The sequence below is a fragment of the Paralichthys olivaceus genome, chromosome 2 (assembly GCF_024713975.1).
Source record: "Paralichthys olivaceus isolate ysfri-2021 chromosome 2, ASM2471397v2, whole genome shotgun sequence".
Taxonomy (NCBI): domain Eukaryota; kingdom Metazoa; phylum Chordata; class Actinopteri; order Pleuronectiformes; family Paralichthyidae; genus Paralichthys; species Paralichthys olivaceus.
Window position 1 is genome coordinate 14,250,559 of NC_091094.1, and position 12,825 is coordinate 14,263,383.

The 12,825-nt window shown below is 42.2% G+C and overlaps 1 protein-coding gene across 16 annotated transcripts in view; it reads left to right on the plus strand.

Annotated features, from left to right (window-relative positions):
- Positions 1–12,825, plus strand: part of kif21b (kinesin family member 21B) — a 58,949-nt gene that overhangs the window by 29,668 nt on the left and 16,456 nt on the right. For 2 of the 16 annotated variants that reach the window (XM_069537479.1, XM_069537449.1), the window contains exons 14-30: positions 13–201; positions 314–513; positions 614–721; positions 1,797–2,113; positions 2,391–2,574; positions 2,723–2,926; positions 3,014–3,115; positions 3,549–3,714; positions 4,076–4,135; positions 4,310–4,362; positions 4,479–4,499; positions 5,031–5,275; positions 6,482–6,550; positions 6,691–6,801; positions 7,368–7,394; positions 9,544–9,582; positions 12,674–12,810. In XM_069537479.1, the coding sequence (XP_069393580.1) occupies positions 13–201; positions 314–513; positions 614–721; positions 1,797–2,113; positions 2,391–2,574; positions 2,723–2,926; positions 3,014–3,115; positions 3,549–3,714; positions 4,076–4,135; positions 4,310–4,362; positions 4,479–4,499; positions 5,031–5,275; positions 6,482–6,550; positions 6,691–6,801; positions 7,368–7,394; positions 9,544–9,582; positions 12,674–12,810 (2,232 nt within the window). Of the gene's footprint in view, positions 1–12; positions 202–313; positions 514–613; positions 722–1,796; positions 2,114–2,390; positions 2,575–2,722; positions 2,927–3,013; positions 3,116–3,548; positions 3,715–4,075; positions 4,137–4,309; positions 4,363–4,478; positions 4,500–5,030; positions 5,276–6,481; positions 6,551–6,690; positions 6,802–7,367; positions 7,395–9,543; positions 9,583–12,673; positions 12,811–12,825 lie in introns of all 16 variants that reach the window. The other 14 variants (XM_069537496.1, XM_069537470.1, XM_069537504.1 and 11 more) reach the window with 10 other exon arrangements.

Consider the following 12,825-nt stretch of genomic DNA (forward strand, 5'->3'; position numbering starts at 1 on the left):
TCCAACCGACAGCTAACTTCCAGGCGGACCTGGCCGACCTGACCTGTGAGATCGAGATCAAGCAGAAGCTGATAGACGAGCTGGAGAACAGCCAGCGGAGGCTGCTGATGCTCAAGCTGCAGTACGAGGAGAAGCTTATCCTTCTGCAGAACAAGATCAGAGACACTCAGCTGGAGAGAGACCGTGTGCTGCAGAACCTCAGTGAGCACCATGGGATTTGTAGTTAACATATATGGTTGAGGAATTTGAAAAACACAAAAGTAGGTTGGCTGATAAGTAGAAATGTTAAAAGGGTCGTTTCATGGCTCCACAGTGTCCATGGAGAACTACACTGAGGACAAGGCGAACCGGATCAAGCAGGAGTACGAGAAACGTCTCAAGGAGATGAACCGTGACCTGCTGAAGCTGCAAGCTGCTCAGAAGGAGCACGCACGTCTCCTCAAAAACCAGGGGAGGTATGAACGGGAGCTGAAGAAACTCCAAGTTGAGGTCAACGAGATGAAGAAAGCCAAGGTATGGCCAGCTAAAGGAGAGTAAATAGAACTTAACTTTTGGAGGAGGAAATACTAATACTACATCAGTTAAGAGAGACTGACCTCTGTGCTGTTTCCAGGTGACTCTGATGAAGCAGATGAAGGAGGAGCAGCAGAGGAGGAGGATGGTGGAGGCGAAGAGGAACCGTGAGATTGCGCAACTTAAGAAGGAGCAGAGACGCCAGGAGGTCAGTCTGCACGTGTGCATGTTGTGCAGGGATATATTTGTTCTGATACTGCTGATAGCATTATTGTTCCCCACACAGTTCCAATACAGTTCTGGAGCCACAATGAATGTTTTGCAAACAAATTCCAATTTTACTAATTTTTGCAGTTTAGGTTTTGTAATGTCACACACAAATACAATTATTGTACAATCATTGGAAAATAGCTGAGAATAAGAATCTGAGCAATGTTATGTATACATTTGATATACATCTGTGTTACAGCTCATGCTTCAAATTAAAACTTCACTGCTGTATTTAAGGCAACACTGTCAACTTTTTACCTTAAAGTAGCTTCAAAATGACTTTGATGGAACAGAGAAATAGAGAGAATGGAGCGTCTTTCATTCCCACCTCTCACCCTGAAAGTCTGTTGTTGCTTTATGCAAGAACGGTGAGAGGTTACGATCTCTTGTAAGAAATGTGTATCTGATAATAGTCAGGCCCAGTATTTCGAGAGCCATGCACTGTAAATCAGTTAAAAAGATTTTAGAATTCTGGAATTGATCAGGCCAAAAAATTGATAGACAAGGAAGGATACAAGGAAACCACATATTTGCTCGGACACAGAGCCCATCAGAATTGATCATGTGTAGCTGCAGAGGGCGCTGTTGCATAGTAAAAGTAACAGTGTTGCTTTAAAAAAAGAAATTCTGTAGAGTGAGGTCTACATCTGTGATTCATGTATCATGTACATGCTGCTCACAGACTGTTGATATCACTTTTATTCTTAGGAAGATCAGTATGTACTGCACTCATATAGATATCTGTCTTTATTTGTAGTTTCCTGGAGCAGAGAGTTTATTAATCAGGGTGAAACATTTACACTGTCATACTGTGGGGCTCATTCATAATCCTGTTGTTTAGTATTTCAAGTTAAAATCCTTTTATGGTGAGCACCTTGTAAGACTGTTATGCAAAAAGCTTATTTACCAATCTCAGTAATGTAAATACCGTGTGAGCAGCAATAAAGAATTGAGATTAAGTCGACACAGTTGTAAGCACATTAAAGAGTTGTGTCTCCTCTCTTATCCATCAGTACCAGATTCGAGCACTGGAGTCTCAGAAGCGGCAGCAGGAGATGGTGCTGCGCAGGAAGACGCAGGAGGTGACGGCCCTGCGGCGCCTGGCCAAGCCCATGTCAGACCGCGTAGCCGGACGCGTGGCCCGCTGGAACCAGGCCTCTCTGGGTACAGACTCTGGAGCTGAGTTATCAGCCAGCACCACGGCGAGCAGCTCCGAACCTGACACTGGGAGGATAGTGAGTGGCCTGGTGAGACAGTGGAACAACAAGAACAATGTGATGGGATACCTGGGAGAGAGCGAGGGAAGCATGGATGGAACCAGGGTCATTGGGTAAGACTGGCTGGGATTCATGTATTTAATGAGACTGTATTCACATAGCAGTTAACCAGACAGCCAGTATCGGAGCTATGGACTTTTCTCGTTGACCTAATGGATAAAGTTTATGAAGTATTTAAGAGTCAGAGAAGACTTTAATTTAGATTCTTCATATAATAAATAGAATCTATACAATAACATTTCATTACATTATATTTTTAAAGCACGTCATTGTCAGTGGCTGCTGATTTACATCTCTGATCACCTCTCACATCTCTTAATCTCTTTCCAGCAACAGGAAGAAGATGCAGAGGAAGCCAGCACTCCTGGGCATCAATGGAACAGCAGGCAGAGCCAGCAGCTTCTCCAAGTCAGCCCGTCAGAAGTGGCAGACCCTCGAACGTCGCATCATGGACATCGTCATGCAGAGGATGACCATCTCTAATATGGAGGCTGATATGGACCGCCTTATCAAGGTAGGATTAGCTCTGGCTCGGTGGATAAAACCGAGGTGGATAAAACCTGCTGTTTGAATTGTTAAGGGATTTGAAGGACAGTCAGGCAGTGTAGTGTTGCAGCATCAGTCATAATCGCTGTGCGTGCTTCTGTGTTCTGTCGAGTCAGAAGCGAGAGGAGCTGACGGCCCAGCAGGAAGCACTGTCGCATAAAAGGGAGGTGCTAATGGCGGATGGGGAGGGACCAGAAGCAGAGGACCGCCTCCTTCTGGAAATTAATGAGGATATTGAGGTGCTGAACGCAAACATAGACTACATCAACGACAGCCTGTCTGAGTGCCAGGCCACCATTGTACAGATAGAGGAGACCAAGGTATACACACACACACACACACACACACACACACACACACACACGTGCTGTTTAGAATACTCTTCCTTATTGTGTGTTTTCCTGCAGGATGAGCTGGACTCGGTAGACACCTCTGTGGTGATCAGCTCTTGCTCCTTGGCTGAGGCACGCCACCTGCTGGACCATTTCCTGAAGGCCTCAATTGACAAGGTGTGTTAACAGAAAAATTGTATATGCTAAGTTATTGTTACCAATACATGTGTGTGTGATTATTTTCAGTCTTTTACGTTTTGTTTGGTTTCTTTGAACTGAAAATTATATTTTACAATTTTACTGATAAAATAATCATGTTATTTTTGTTTATTGAGTAGTAATGTCCTGAATGTCTGTTAAAGTGAGTGGTTGCAGTGTCATCTAGTGGTGACTATTTGTGTTACAAGATGTTACAAGATTTTTTTTTTTTGGGGGGGGGGTCTTGGTATAAAACAAATCACAAAATACCATTTAGAAAATAAGTATTTACCAGATAGTCTAACATCCTGTTGTGTAAGTAGCACCCAGTCAAAAAGTTAGTGTAACACTATGAGAGATCTCCTGTCTTGACTTTAAGTGTGTGTGTGTGTGTGTGTGTGTGTGTGTGCAGAGTTTACAGGTGGCTCAGAAGGAGGCTCAGATCAGACTGCTGGAGGGCCAACTGAGACAGACGGACATGATTGGCTCATCCCACAATCACATGATCCTTGATGCCCTGAGAGTAAAGGCCGAGTACATCCCTGAACTCCAGGCTCTCATCCACAATGTACAGCAGGGTGAGGAGAGGTTTTTGTGTATCTGTGTGGAGACTTTTCTTCTCTCTTTTCCAGTTTGTGCATAGCATTTGGAATCGAAATCGATAAGACTTTTATTATCTGTTCAACCATATTGACTGGCAGTAAACCATGCAGTACATCTGTAAATACAGTACCAGAGGATTTCCTTGCGTCACTCTTCAGAAATGTTTTGAAGCACGTAAAATCTGCTTAGAAAACGATGAGTTTTAATCAGCTTCGTAGAATATATCAGAGCATGACATTGTAGCAGAGTAGGTTGTGGCACATACAGACAGGTTGAAGGGCAGGTTGTGGTGGTGTACTGCAGACTTTAGAAGTTGTGTGATTTGTCTGCTTCCAGAAAACGGTTATGCCAGCACAGACGAGGAGCCCTCTGAGTTCAGCCAAGCCTCTGACTGCAGGTGAGACTGCAGAGCCTGCTCGCCCACACAACACCCTCCACACACAACATCCACCTCATTGTTAAAATCATCAGTTTAATAAATCTTACTTAATTCTGATTTGGTAGAAAAACATGACGGTCTTTTCTCACGTTTCTTTGTTTACTTGATTCTCCTTGTGTCTCGATCTTTCGGCAGTGTATCTAAAATGAAAGAATCCAACAGCCAAGAGGATTTCAAGATAAAGGTACAGCTGCTCATTGAAGTAGACAGATGTTACTAAGCTCAGCCACAGATGTTGCAGACTCATTTTACTGTTTACCAGATTTTAATATTACTTTTTGTATTTTTCTTTATCTTCAGTGTCACTTCTCAAAACATCAGGTGGATACATTTTTACAGTGCCCAAAATTGTCAAACCCCTTTGAAACTGTATGAGCCTGCATGTTGTTAGATGATGTTCATGTGCTGAAGCTTTTGCTCAAGTGTGTTTTGAATGTTTTCCGTACTTTTTCACACGCCTCATTTTGTCAGAGTAGGTGCTATTCCAGAGTACAACCACAAGGTGGCAGTATAAGCATAATGTATAGGTGGATGAAGCCCTGGCATGACACCAATCCCTTTTAATTTATTGTTAATGCCACCCTCTACTCTTATGTTTTCAGTTTCAGTTTCCCTTCATCTAGCCTTCGTTTGACCCTACAAATGCAGCTTTTCCTTTTCTAGGTTGTTTGTTCTGCTGTTTCCATATTCTCTTTGCCATTTTTTAAAATATTTTCCAGCTTTATCTTAATTTCCTTAATTCAATTCAGGCTTTTATCTCTATTCTCCCGGCTTCTGATCCGGCTGTCCTCCTCCTTCCTCATTTCATTCTCTCTTCTATGATAAAACAAATGATGCACATTTTTCACCCAGATGGAGCCCCGTCTGTCGGCTCAGATGAAGGCAGTGTCTGCAGAGTATTTGGGTCCTGTGCTGGATCCCTCATCAGGTAGCAAGCAGCAGCACATCACCAAATCCCTGGCCTCGCTGACTGATATCCAGGAAGACGGCCTGAGTCTGGTGAGAGGGAGCCTGGGACTCAGCCTGTCTGTGCGAGACCCTTACCACAGGGAGAGGGCGTCCCGCACCATCAGTCTGCCTGTCAGGGGGCACACCTTGTAAGTCATGAACTGAATTTGAACTGCAGTGGTAAAGAAATAATGATAACTAAGATAAAGCACACCAATCATCTTTAAGTGTTACCAGGAACAGAGAATTATCAGGAGGCTTGGCTCTTGTTTTTCTGCATCATTGCATTCTGACAACTCCTCACAAGTGATGATTCCTGCAGCGCTGCAGTGGGTGGAGCACTCTCTGCACAGATCTCCTTTTATGTCCCACACCTCCTCAGGACTATTAGATGAACTCAAGCCCCCTTCGTCGACTCCACAACCATTATAACATTTTTAGCTGATGATTTCAACCATTTAGCCCACAATCAACCATTAAATCATTTTCTTTTAGCTATTCCCTCAACTATCGCTTACTTTAAGCTTTATATCACAAATGTTTCCCTTATTTTTAGCTAAGTAACAACAAATTAACTCAGAAATGCATCTATTACTATTAGCTAAGTATCAACCATTTAGATCAGAACTGTATTAATTAATGTACTGTTAGTATTTAGAAAAATATATTCATGGCACTTTCACAATTTCATTACTTTTTGCAAACTACCTTTTTGTTTTGTTTGAATTTAGACTAGCAAACTACTTTTCAGCACTTGCACAGTTATGACAGTTGGCACCGTATGTGTCTGTGTATTTTGTCAGACAGACGTATTCCATGTCCTCTATAATAATAATAATTATAATAATAATAATAATTATAACCTATATGGTGCAGCGACCCTGTTCAGGAATCATCTCTCTGCTGTGCGGCCTGTTGAGTCCTCATCAATCACAGAACCTCATCTCAAATCCCACTGATGCCAAACATTTGTTTTGCTGAAGTACAGGAAAAATTGCATCTAAGTATCTAACCACAACACCCTGAGGAATGTAACAAATACGTGAACTGCAGTGAAGAACTATTTTTATGTCATATTTCCTGATTAAGGATTTAAAAAATCCCCCCTAATAATATCCTCCTGCACATTTCCAAACTAACAACCACTACAAGAAGCCTGACATTTTTTTAGGTTATAAAACTGCTTGAGGGAGAAGACAGTGAAATGTGCTTCTGTCCTCAGGGATGGCAAGCCTGGTTGTGTGTGATTTGATATTTAAAGGAATGAGTCTGAGCTGCATAAGTCTGCTAGAAATGCCATTGCTACTGCATGCACTCTTGGAAATCTGCTTAGTTTGCTTGTGTGTTTGTGTCAGTCCCAGGCAGTCTCGGGGTTATGACACTTCCCCTATAACAAGGAGGAAATCGTACGACCGTGCGTACAGGTACATGTAATGCTTATATTCGAGCTACTCTTCAAGCAAATTGATGCACAGTGTGACTGTGTAATGTGATATAAAGCCATTGTTGTCTAACTCTGTCCTTCCTCTTCCCTAACCTCTCTCATCCTCCCGCCCTGTATCAGACCCACTGATGGCTACACTCCCCCCTCCTCCCCTCCTCTGAGGACCAGGAATGACCGCAACGTCTTTTCAAGGCTCACGAGCAACCAAACCCAAGGTTCTGCCCTGGACAAGTGAGTACACTCCTGCACATATGCATTCACACATACACACACACACACACACACACACACACACACACACCCTTTTTGTACACACAGTCATCTGATCAATTCAGTTGCACTCTGAACCATTCTTTCTTTTTCTTTGTCCTCTTCCATATGTTTAAGGTCTTTACAGACGCTGAAGGTCAGACCTTTGTCTGTGGTGTAGATGAGCCTTCTAAAAGTGGGGGGGGGGCAGATGGTGTAAACATTCACAGAATCACACAAAGTGTTTGGCAAGATAACGTCAAACACCATCGAGATTAATCGAATAAAAACTATTTACATACATAAAGGTAAACAACTACAACCGACACATAGTAAAGTGCAGTTGCACAGTTTAAAACCTTGTTACAATGTAGTTACAAGAGCTGCTGAGTCTGGAATGAGCAACCGGCCCTTTTCCCTTCCCGGTCACAATCAATTCAATCTTTCAGCCGTTGTCAGCCAGCGTTTGGCTCAACTGCAAAGTTGTTTGCTTTGTAATCTGTATTAATACAGAACGTTTCTCTGCTTTATCTACCTCTAATTGTTAGCGAGGATCGGCGAGGACGCCGTGTGAAGTGAGTTAGGGTGTCTTGTCTTTGTATGTGTGTGAATATTGTTAAGTGTTGTGTGCGCTGAAGCCTGTGGCTCCTCATTAACAGGAGCAGGGCTACTAAATGAGGTGGCGCTTGTCATCCTCCATGCAGCTGTTGTCAATGGTAGCCATTTTAAATTGACTCTGGCTGAGAGTGTTGGAGGGTATTAATGTTGTTGGATAGTCTCTTATGAGGTTCCCACAGGCAAAGCTTTTACAGGACAGAGGAAGATGACACTTTATTTTTCTTTATGCATTTGCATTGTTATGTTTTGAAGAAAGACATTAACATAATTTTGACATTTGCACTTTATGTGAGGTGTCTGTGGCATGAATGTTTTTTTATTTATTCAAACCATCATATTCATTTTATTTAGTTTCCTTGTCCTTACATTCAGATTCAGATTGCCTTTATTGTCATTGAACGTGATTCAACGAAATTTGCATTGCTACACCCCTGTGGTACAACATAAAAACAACATGTAATAACACAAGAATATATACAATAAAATACAGCCAGGATAAATACAACAACGACATTTCACACAAACTGACCTAACTCTGGCACTTCATTTATACTCAAAATTATAAACCCACAGCCAAGTGAAGCTGATTTATTATAAAATAATTAGTTTGGATCGTCTGTGTGAAATCTGTGTAATTGGGTGTCAAATGAGAAGCTGTCAAAACCAAGAGAACCACGCAAAGACAGAAAATAATGATGTTTTCAAGTACATCTTTGCAAATTCTGAAAACTTATTAAAATGCAGTAAGCTTTTTTTCTGATTGTGAATGTGTGGATGCATTATAATTTTTTTGACTGATTCATATTTAAGCAGACGGATTTGAAAGACAAAAAAAAGAGTTTGTCTCCGGAGTCAGATATCAATATGCTAATAGCGTGCAGTATGTGGTGCAGACAGTCAATAACAAGAAACTTCTGTTACCTTCTGTCACGTCGTTGTTCCCTCCAGACGTTTCCAGAACCGTGCCTGTTCAGAGTGTAAGGCACGGTCCCATGGTGACAAACCCGAGGCTATAAAATATTTACAATATAATAACACTTTTATTGCACTGCTACATACATAGCAGCCTATACCTTGTAGCTATGGCAAAGGTATGGGTGTGGTCTGGATTTACTCACTCGACAGCCTTGAGCGGGCTCGTCTGTGAGATCGATTGACATCCTTATCTTTCAATCCACTGGACTTTTCCGTCTTTTAACCCTGTTTGCTTTTCACCCTTTTCTGTGCTAATAACCTTGTGGCTGGAAAGAGGAGATGCAGCAGGGGACACTGAAATTATAGGAGTTATACGCAGAGGACAGAAGTGTAGTGCATGTGGAAATTGTACAGTTCTTGGACCTCTGTGTGTGGCAGTCCTGGCTTCAGTGCTTCCTCCTTCACTACTTCTCTTTTTCTTTCAATAACTTATTTGCTGGTTTTCCCAAAAATATTTTAAATTGTTGACATTTCGGGAAATATGCTTAATTGGCTTTTCTTATCGAGGATTTGCTGGATAAGAATAATGACTCTGACACCACTGTCACGTCTGTGCAGAATGTGAAGCTACTGCTGATTTCTAAACCTCACCAATTAATTATTGTGTGTGTTTAATTCTTACACAAACAAGGTGTAATGAAGAAGTTTCAAGTCTTCATGCTAAGCTGAGCTAATAGGCAGCTTGCTGTCACTTTAGGTGTACAGACAGACATGGTATCTGTCTTCTCAGCTTGCTCTTGGTGATAAGTATATTCCTCAAAATGTCTATTTCGGTTTCTTTAACCTTTAATATTAGCCGTAAAAGCTAGTCCAACTCTACTAAACCAGCCTTTGCTTAACGTGGGTTGCTTTACCAAGGAAAACATCTCCAGACGCTGGTCAAAGAATACAGCCTGTTCAATGTTATGTTTGAGAAGGCAAACAGTTTGATAATCACTGAACAAGCTTTACTCTTGACTGAGCTTTCCTGCCAGTTTGCTCACTGCTTTTATCTAAAACCCCTCTTCTAGTCACTCCTCCTTCCTTTAACCCTTTGCCAGTAACCCTTCTGTCTTCCCTTATCGTGTTTAACCCTCTCCTCTTCCTGCCCCACCCTGCCCCTCCCTCTCCTTGCTCCTCTTCTGCCTCCAGGTCGGATGACAGCGACTCCTCGCTCTCCGAGGTGCTCAGGTAGAGGAACTGTGTCTGTTGCTCGCTGTTTTTCCCCATTTGCCTGGTAACATCACCTGGTGTCATCTCAACTCCACGAGTGCTCAGTGCCTCACCCGGCCTCTCCACCTCCTCCTCCTCCTCCTCATCCTCCTCCTTTATCTCCCTCTTGCAAATGGGGGTCGTTGTGGTGCATGTTTTAACCACACTTGGCTTTCTTGACACGACAGGGCCTGTGTGATGTTGTGTTTCTCTGGCGTGTTGTTTGCACGTAAGACCTGAATGAACCTCATCACTTCTTTGAAAGGCTGTTAAAAAACAAACGTGAAATGGTGCCAAAACCTCTCATGACTGTAATAACTATTCGATATTCCTAGTATTGCTTTAATATGTGAAATATAGAGTATGTAACATTTACAAGTAATAAACAACAGAGGAGTTATAATTTGCCAAGCATACGTATATGCTTTCTTGGCAAGATTAAGACTAGAAGAATCGGTTACACTCATATTTATAAGCGAAATATGCCACTAGCTATTTAGCATAATGTCTTCAAAGGTAGGGTTGGGAATTTGTTTCAGAAACACTTTTCATCTTATTTGTTAAAATTGAAAGTCATCATTAAAAAACAGTGTCCGTGTTCCTCGCAGGACAGTACTGATCATTACATTCAGTCCGAATTAAATGATTGGTGGGCATACATGTCTGTCACTAACCCACCAGCCTGTCTGCCAGTCAGGGCACCTTCCTGTGTTTTGGGGGGGTAGCTTTGATGAGAGGGTTAGGGAAGGGATGGTGATGCATTGGTTGCTTTCTCTTGCTAGCTTTTCCAGGATTACCAACCCTCGCTTTAAATTAGGGGAACAGTATTTTCTTCTGGACATAGTGGTGTCAATCGTCTCATTAAACTGTCAATAATAAAGAAAATAGGCTTTTTTCTCTAAATAACAAACTATACATTAAAGACAAATATAATACAATTAAACATCAGGTCTGCCACAACATTAAAACCAGTTTCCGCTTTCAATGTTGTTTCTTTAGGTGTATTATTAATGATAAAAACAAAATGTCCTCTTCGCTCTGACCAGTTCTTCCTGTTTCTGTGGCATCATCACACAAATAGATGCAGCTCTCACCATGGCCCTCCTCTTCTTTGTACTGCAGAGAGCACATACAGTGATCTCCCTCCATGTTTTCATTAATCTGCAGGTCTCTAGGCTCTTGGCCCGGCAACATCCATTAGCAGCTCTTATATAGGGCATAACACAGCACACTATGATATCTCACTGGCGCTGATGGAGGGGGAACAGTTTTACCATTTGGAGTGGCACACCGCTTTAAGAAATACACAGCTCCATTAAGCCATTTTTTATGATATTATATTATTGAGAAAAGAGACACTACAGTAAAATAAAGTATTCAACAAAGCAAGGCTGTTTTCAAAGATAACGATAATAAGATAAGGTAAAATTAATTATTCTTACATTAATATTTGTTATTATTGCTAGAACACCAGGGCAACAACAACACGATTAAATGAATTTCCCTCATGACCTTCCTCAGACATGATTGGGTTAACATCCTGAAGGGTAATAAGGTTCATTCAAATATAAGAACATCACCTCCAAAATTCTTCTTTTTTCTCAAATCTTTCCTCCCTTTTTTCATTTATTAAACATCATGGCAATAAAATGGCCATATGCACATTTCGTCTTTTCTTTTCTAATCAAAGCTGTATCATGTTTTAAATCATCCCTCTTTTCAAAATACTAATGGACCAAAAAGAGGGTGAGACAGATTGTATTTAATGCTGTGTTCACTCCCCACACCTGCGGGCTCTGCAGTTGAGGAAAATCTGACTATGTTGTGGAATTGTTAAATCGCTCCACTTACCCACACGTACCACAACCTCCCTTTTCCCTGGGTCCCAAGAGGCAATTTGGCTGTGGGGGTGCTGAACTGAGAGTCAGCTCCCTCCTGACTGGCGGAGAAGGGATGCTGCATGTGGTGTTGATGATGTCTCAGGACGCTGTGCTGTGGTTTATTTTTCAGTTGCTTTGGAGTTGGTTGACCGGGCTGTGACTGTCATTAACCATTGTGTTGAGCTTATTCTGTGCAAGTTGGTTCTTTTTTTTTGTTTTTTGTGAGACTTGCATGAAATCTTGGTTGGCATTTTATGCGCTGTAAAAAGATACACAAGTTATGCTTCTGTGTTCAATTTTTTATTTGACGTGTGTGTGTGTGTGTGTGTGTGTGTGTGTGTGTGTGTGTGTGTGTGTGTGTGTGTGTTGACCAGTGTATGTGTGAGGAGAGGAGCTTGTTGCTACCCTCGACAAGTTTCAAACACACCCTGCTGTATTTTGCTCACTCTGTGCACAAACTCTGTGTAATCACAGATTCTCTTTTCCCTCTTCACATCCTCTGGCTATGCTTCTCTGGTTTACGCACTACCTCACTCCCTCACACACACTTACACACACACGTACACACTAACCACCACTTGTGTTATTAGGAAGCCCACCAGGGACCAATTTTCCCACATTCCTCCCTCTTCTTCTCACCCTGTTCCTGCTCTGTCTCACTCTGCTGACTGCTCTGGGCTCTCTGGGACTGTGGCCTGTCAGTGGGACGTGGATTGGGAGGGTGGGGGGGGCAGAAATTCGGCAAGAGAGATTGAGTGCACATTATACAGGAGAAACTGTGTGTGTGTGTGTGTGTTTGTGTGTAAGAAAGACAAGTTGAATAGAGATGCAGCTCTGACTGTTGTAGTGCCTTAATTGGGCTGTTCCACAACAAAAGAACGAAGGGAGGGGGGAGGTGGAGATATAGGCGTGATGTGTGGGTGTGAGTGTACGAGTCAATCAACAGTGTGCATCTAGTATGGTTTTGTGTTGTCTCCATGTGTGAAACAGTTTATTTGTCCGTCTGTGTGCATGTTTGTGATCAGTCTTGTGTGTGTGTTTTACAGAACATAACACAGATCAGCCGTGACAGTAAAACAAGTTACCGCTTTTAATGTTGTGGCTGAATCAGTGATCATCTGCACAGATGTGGAAGGAAATTGTACTCACTGATTTATACTGACAGAAGTTTGACTGTGTGTGATCTGTAGGGGTGTGATCAATCCCATCGGTGGTGTGAAGGGAGGACGGACGGCACCCCTGCAATGTGTTTCTGTAGCCGAAGGCCATTCCAAGCCAGTGCTGTGTGTGGATGCTACAGATGAGCTGCTATTCACTGGATCTAAAGGTACATTAATCACTT